The sequence below is a fragment of the Chiloscyllium plagiosum genome, chromosome 2 (genome assembly GCF_004010195.1).
Source record: "Chiloscyllium plagiosum isolate BGI_BamShark_2017 chromosome 2, ASM401019v2, whole genome shotgun sequence".
Lineage (NCBI taxonomy): Eukaryota > Metazoa > Chordata > Chondrichthyes > Orectolobiformes > Hemiscylliidae > Chiloscyllium > Chiloscyllium plagiosum.
In genome coordinates, this window is record NC_057711.1 from 81,691,234 (window position 1) to 81,698,924 (window position 7,691).

Below are 7,691 nucleotides of genomic sequence, written 5' to 3' on the forward strand. Positions count from 1 at the left end.
GATAGATTCTTTTATCAGTTAGAGGTATCTAATTTTTTTTTGAGATCTGTTGTGCTCAGATGATCTGATGGACATGTATGCAAACCTACAAAATATTCTTCAGCACTCCTACTTGTGTAAAACTTATCAGCAAAAGAGTATTAATAACTAATCTGGTTGGAAAATGAGTCAGAAAATTATCCTCCATTGCTTCATGAGTTTCTGTTTAAAATGGATCTATGGAATATATGTGAGAGTTTTGCTAAAATGCAGCAAAGAGCTTAATGAACAGTTAGGAGGTATGAACAGTTTTTCCATATGGACACACATTAAAGAAAATATGTTGATTCATGTGTTAAGTTAGCAGTAAGAATGGAATACAAGAGTTGCCTGTGTTAGTAAACCATCACCGTACAGAGGTTTAATTTACTTTTGATTCAATCACAGGATGTGTGTGTCGATAGCAAGGCCAGCTTTTCTTACCCATTCCAAATCATCTATGAGAAGACATTAGTAGCCCACCTTTTGAATTCAATTAGGTGGCTTGCTAAGCCATTTCAAGGGGTAGTTGACAATCAGGAGAAAGTGAGGACTGCAAATGCTGTAGATCAGAGTCAAGAGTGTGGTGCTGGAAAAACACAGCAGGTCAGGTCGCATCCAAGGAGCAGGAGAATCGATATTTCGGGCATAAGCCTTTCATCAGGTAATTGATAATCAATCATATTTCTGAGTCAAGCATGACAAATTGGTAAAACCGGGCATATACTAATGCTCCCTACAAATAGCACATTAAAGCAGAAGTCCCAGTGCACAATTGGCCCCTTTAAATCACAGGACATGCCCAAAATAATATAAAAGGGACTAAGCACTGAAATATATCACCTGCAATACAAAACAAATTCTAGACGTATTGGTAAAGACAGCAGGTTTCTTTCCCTAAGGGATTTTAACAATAATCTAGTAGTCCAATGACTATCATTATTGATATCAGTTTTTTTAACATTCTAGACTTATTAACTGAATTTAAATTTCCAGCTGCCATAGTGGGATTTGAACTAATTTATAATAACATAACTATCATGCTATTTATTCCCATCCTGGAAAAATGTGTGCTGAGATCATTTTCCATTAATATTACATCAGAATGGTAAGGCCAGCATAAGAAAATCACTGGTTTGTGCAGATAACATTGCCGAAGGTTGTGCTTCATCAAGGAAAGTTGAAGAAGTGTGTGTAATAAGGTTTAGGATCTGAAAGGAGGTTAATACTGGAGTGGGCTAATTAATTTGTGCTGTCCTGCAGTACACACTGTAAAACAAGTAATTCACATTGTTGTGCCATTGGCAGTGAAAGGAAGCTGTAGACCGTACAGGCCTTCCAACTGCCAACAGGGGGCATTACAAAATCAATGTGTTAACTAGAAAACAAAAGTCCTCTTTTGCCACACACTCACCTGTGTATAAAATTCAACTGAAGCAGGAGAATACCATTATTGCATATCGAAAGTAACTGCCTGCCCTACACCATCAAGATGATCAATCTTTCTTTGAACTATCTTGTCAGAGGACATCCATACCAGTTTATGGATGTTCCTGCACAAATCTGCCAGCCATAGTAAGAGTTCAACAACCCACATGACAAAATGAAAATGTTCACATTTTGAAGGATTAACAAGAACTGTAGGTGACTATAAAGTGTAGAGAAGCTTCCTTTTCTCCCCCCCCCCCCCCCCCCCCCCCCACTTGGTGAATGGTGATGGACTAGTAGTAAAAGCAAAAGAAAATGTACACCTCCAGCAGACATCCGATTAATAGATTATAAAATACTGAATTAATTACAGAAAAATAATTCTGATACTAAACATGAAAATGTACTTTAAAGTGACTTAGGGTGACCTAACCATGAGTGACTCATGAAAGAAGCAAAAGGTAGCAATCAAGCCAATTATTCTCAACATAGCATAGAAATTAATAAATGTTCATCTATTGAAGGTACTCATGGACACCCAAGAGCAGAATTTCCTTGGGTTGGGCAGGGGAAGGAAGAGAGAGGGGTGAGTGTTCCTTAGTGAAAAGATACTCATTAACCACTACTCTTTCCTGACATTGTGCCAATTTTGTATTCTTTTGTCTATAGTATCTTATTCTATGAGCTGTAACTTATCGAATACCTGTTAAAGTTCACATACATCACATTAGCCGCATTGCCCACATCAGCCCTTTGATACCTCATCAAAAAAACAAGTTAGTTTAATGTAAATTTCCCCCAACAAATCTATACTGGCTTTCCTTCATTATCTGACCAAATGATATTAATTTGGTCCTGAACTATCCTTTCCTGGACTGCTCTTCACGCCATTTTATAAGCATCTGTGTCACATATCGGCCATTCCACACATTAGTAAGTTTAGAAACATGGAGACAAATGGGGAGTTGGAGGCAGGGGGTTGCCACTTTTGATTTGTAGTACTGTCTGGGCAGATCGCTTCACTCTGGTGTTAGCAGCTTTCCTCCCATGCCACTATTTAAGAAAGATGGTAAGGAAAACCCAGGGAACTAGAGACCGGTGAGCCTGATATCGGTGATAGCCAAATTGTTGGAGGGAATCCTGAGGGACAGGATTTATATGTATTTGGAAAGGCAAGGCTAGGAATAGTCAGCATGGCTTTGTGCATGGAAAATCATGTCTCATGAACTTGATTGAGTTTTTTGAAGAAGTAACAAAGGTGATTGATGAGGGCAGAGGGTAGACATGATCTATATGGACTTCAATAAGGCGTTTGACAAGGTTCCTCATGGTAGACTGGTTAGCAAAGTTAGATCTAATGGAACAAAGGGAGAACCAGCCATTTGGATACAGAACTGACTCAAAAGTAGAAAACAGGTGGTGATGGGAGTTGCTTTTCAGACTGGAGGCCTGTGGCCAGTGGAGTGTCACAAGGATCGGTGCTGGGTCCACTACTTTTCATCATTTATATAAATGATTTGGATGTGAGCATAAGAGGTATAGTTAGTAAGTTTGCAGATGACACTAAAATTGGAGGTGTGGTGGACAGCTAAGAAGGTTACCACAGAGTACAATGGAATCTTGATCAGATGAGCCAATAGGCTGAGGAGTTTAGATAAATGCGAGGTGATGCATTTTGGAAAAGCAAATCAGAGCCCAGATTTATACACTTAATGGTAAGGTCCTGCGCCTCAAAATGGCGGTGCTCGGAGTGCACCAGTTGGAGGATGCTCAGGTGTACGGTGGGATCCCGTCTGCACTCACCCCTGCCCGGACAAAATTTTACATTGGCCCCAAGGTCCTGTACTTCCCCCTGAAACCTGTGCCCCACAACCTGAGCCGCCTCCGGAATTTTAATTTTGTCCATTTTAAGGAAGTATCATGGCGGGCCCTGTATCGACTGCTGCTGCACACCGTCCACCTCCTCGCCCTCATCCACTGTCCGGACACGCCTTGGCGTGCCCATTCACCACTGGGCGGTGGGGATCCCCAGTGGAGAGCTCTCTATGCGGGGAGTCCTCCCCCTTTATCTCAGGGATCTGGGGTGGAGGGTGCTGCACGCAGCAGTCCCGTGTAACCGCAAATTGTGGTGGTTCACGGACACCCAGCCCAACTGCTTGTTCTGCAGCGCTGTGGAGTCCGTGGACCATGTATATATTGGGTGTGGGCACTTGCACTACTTTTTTGATTTTCTAAAAAACCTTCTTCGTTGTTTTTGTTTGCACTTCAGTCCCACGCTCCTGATCTTCAGGCACCTGGTACGGAGGAGGGAGGGCCGGTCTGAAGACCTCCTCATGGGTCTTCTCCTGGGCCTGGCCAAACTGGCCATAAACAGGTCCAGGCAGCGGGCCGTTAGGTCCGACTGCCTGCCCCTCTTCCGTGGTTACGTTAGAGCCCGGGTGTCTCTGGACAGGGAGCATTCGGTGTCCACCATCACCCTGGAGCTGTTCAGGGAGAGGTGGGCACTGCAGGGATTATTTCGCATTATTTCTCCCTCCAATTCTATTTTGATTTAATCCCTGCCCTCCCCTTCACTGCTTGATCATACAGCATTGCCCTTTGATGTGAAGGGCAGTGCTTGTCACTGGCCACTTGGGTGTTTCCTTTCTTCCTGGTGGTGGAAACTGAATAAAGATTGGTACACCTTGTGTCTTTCACTGTGTCTCACACCTGCACACACAAAAATAAAGAATAAAAACAGGAGTGTCAGACCTCCTGTTCACTAAAAAAAAATAAGGTCCTGGGGAGTGTTGTTGAATAAAGAGAGTGCAGGTTCATGGTTCCTTGGAAGTAGAGTCACAGGTAGATAGGATAGTGAAGAAGGTGTTTGGTATGCTTTCCTTTACTGATCAGAGTATTGAATACAGGAGTTAGGAGGTCATTTTGCAGCTGTACAGGGAATTGGTTAGGCCACTGTTGGAATATTGCATGCAGTTCTGGTCTCCTTCCTATCGGAAGGATGTTGTGAAACTTGTGGGGTGTGGGAGTCCAGAACTAGAGGGCATAGGTTTAGGGTGAGAGGAGAAAGATATAAAAGGGACCTAAGGAGCAACCTTTTCATGCAGAGGGTGGTACGTGTGTGGAATGAGCTGCCAGAATGGAAGAATGGAGGCTGGTACATTTACAGCATTTCAAAGGTATCTGAATGGGTATGTGAATAGGAAGGGTTTGGAGGGATATTGGTCAAGCGCTGGAAAATGGGACTGGAATAGTTTAGGATATGTGGTCCGCGGGAGCACGTTGGCCCGAAGAGCCTGTTTCCGTGCTGTACAACACTATGGCTCGAAGTGAGATGACCACACCATGAGTTGAGCGGCCATTCCATATACAGTACACAGGGCTGGAGTGAGAACTCCCTCGGGGCTGCTTAAAAACTGCGAGCACTATTCAACAGAGAAACAGAACTAACGTCTCAATCCAACATGACTTCAGAACCCAACATGAAGAAGTCACGCAGGATTGCGAACTGCGAACTCTCAACAGATGCTGCCAGACCTGCTGAATTTCTCCAGCATCTATAATATGTTTTCTTTCATTTGTGCAAAGCAATCTGTTAACCGTGGATATTAACATTCATTTCTAAGCTTCACTGTCTATCGTACAAAAAAAACACGCGTTGAAAACAGATAATTGTATTTGCATGCCGTAAAACTAACTCCTGAAATCAACTGTATTTGGAAAGGCATCCCGGGTTATTTTAGGGGAGATGATAAAGGCGAGGATGTTCCCTGCACTGACACCAGAAAAGACAAAAAGTCTATTTCCCAACCAGTGACAGCAAGCCGCTGTACACATCCTGGATTTTCACTCGCGTTAGATCGGAACGTCTTGTTAATCTTTTAAAAAGTCCGACTTTTCTCATGAATAGACTGCTGTTTTATGATGCGGAACTGACAAGTTAAAAAAAACTCTAAAGGCACGCTCTGGGCAGTCAAATACGGCATTATTTTCTCGCAAATCGGTCAGCTGTAGCGCTGACAAGCAAAGTGGATTTTGTTCATTTGTTTAAAATCAGCTTAAAGTCGACATGTGACCCTCGATCAGAATCTCATGTGCGTAACTGCGAAGAAGTGAACGAGGCAGAGGGAGAGAGAGAGGGAGAGAGAGAGAGAGGGATTTGGCCAAAGGCAGACACAATGACGCGGAGCTGCAGACCGCTGGCCAGGAGCTGGGGGAAGACTGGCCAAGAGCAGCCGGTTCCGCCAGCTGAACCACTGCTTAGCCTTACCCTGCCTGGCCACCCCTCCTGCCCAGGACTCCAGCACCAACACGTCCCCCTTGCACAAAAACAGCAGATCCTACCAATAAATCCTAAAGTTTTTAAAAAAATATCACAGCACATTAAAACAAAACTCCGTCAAAGAATTTGGTTTCAAATAAGGGTCAGATTTCACCTTGGGATGAACTTAGCTTCGTCCCCCAGTCTTTGCTGGAACTCATCCCAGTCAGGGTCAGCACCCACAGCTCCCAAGTTGCTCATCTTCGAAACTTCGTGAAAGCCTTCGGTGAATTCGTGGAAGTTGATGCAGCCGTCCCTGTTCGAGTCTAGCTTGTGGAAGATCGTGTCGATGTGGGACTCGTGTACTTGTAGCTCCCGGCAGACTGTGAAAAATTCCTCATACTCGATCTGACCGGAACGGTTAATATCACAGGCGTGGAAAAGTGCGCGCAGTCTCGGCTCCTTTTCTTCCATCCGGAAATAGAGGGAGGGAGGGGGGTTGGGAGATAAGATGCAAAAAAAAAGAAGCAGAATCCAACAGCTGAGCTCCCCACCCTCTCAGCACCTCCCTTGATGCAAAGGATGCGGTGAGGCGATGACCATCTTGTCAGGAACTCCCCCTCTCAGTGCTGCACCTCTGCTCATTATTGTTTTGTTTTGGTTGCGGATCAGATTTGCTAGGCAAAGCAGCTGAAATTAAAGCGGCTTGAAGCACTTTGATGGAGTTAGTTCAGGTTGAGGGAGTTGGGGTGGGGGAAGCTGGGGAGATTGGTGCTGCTGGCCTGGTCTTTGTCCTGTCCTGGCTGGGCTGGGCTAAGTCAGGCTGCACCCAGCGAGGGCTGGGTCTCACCTCAGTGTGTCTCCCCTACATCAGAACGGGAACGGGCAGTCCGCTTTGACGTCAGCCTCACAACCGGACCTACCTCTCCAATGTATGTGTTTCAGGTTGATTTGTGTTCTTTCTCGCTCTCTTTACGTGCAGTGCCCACGTTATTGACCCAAGAGGTGGAAACGGGACAGCTGAATGACTGCTGCAGGGCGTTCCCTGTCATCCAGAAAAACAACAGGTTCACTTCACTTTAAACAGTCTCCCTCGACCCACCGATACCACCTACTTCTGCACGTTAGGAACGTTGAGGGGATATTCCCCACCGTCAAAGTTTGATGAGCATTATTACTGTAAAGGCAGGAAGGATCCTGTGGTGAAGTGTAGTGTAGGAGAAAGTGAGGACTGCAGATGCTGGAGATCAGAGCTGAAAAATGTGTTGCTGGAAAAACGCAGCAGGTCAGACAGCATCGAAGGAGCAGGAGAATCGACGTTTCGGGCATAAGCCCTTCTTCAGGAAGTGTAGTGCCCCTGCCTCTGAGATTGATAGGATTCCTGAAGAAGGGCTCATGCCCGAAACGTCGATTCTCCTGTTCCTTGGATGCTGCCTGACCTGCTGTGCTTTTCCAGCAACACATTTTCAGCTCTGAGATTGATAGGCATGGGTTCAAGTCCTACCTGTTGCAGAGGTGTGTCATTACACGTTTGAATAGTTTGATGAAAGAAATTATTTATAGTCCGGCGTCACAGGCTGTTAGAGGGGGAAAGTGCTTAGGTCTTGGAGGGATTGAATGTTGGACGGGAGGGTGAGAAACAGTCACCACCATTTCAGGCTCCCAACCAAACGCTGAAGGGCAATCCAAAAACGTACTGTACTTCAAGTTTCACAGAGGCAACCACTGAACTGATAGGGAAGGTCAGTAACAGTCAGGAGTGAAGGTGGGCTAGCTGGTATATTTCTGATTTGATAGCCAGTCCAGAGACAGGCCATCTGCAGAATGTTGAGCTGCTTCAAGGAGCAGGAAGCTTGGTGGGCAAGGAACCTTAATTGGGCATGAGGCTAAAAATAAAATTCCTGGGATGAAGCAAAGTAATTAAGTTCAGCAACATTTGAAACTCCTTAGCACAAGTTCGGGAAACCTATTTTTAGTTCATGCATGC

General features: G+C 45.0%; 1 protein-coding gene across 1 annotated transcript in view; it reads right to left on the bottom strand.

The window, feature by feature from the left end:
• The window catches only part of rasef (RAS and EF-hand domain containing), a 76,074-nt gene extending 69,458 nt beyond the window's left edge, over positions 1-6,616 (bottom strand). The window contains exon 1 of the mRNA XM_043712826.1: positions 5,880-6,616. Coding sequence (XP_043568761.1) covers positions 5,880-6,178 — 299 coding nt within the window. The 5' untranslated portion in view covers positions 6,179-6,616. The remainder of the gene's footprint in view (positions 1-5,879) is intronic.
• Between the last annotated feature and the right edge of the window lie 1,075 nt (positions 6,617-7,691).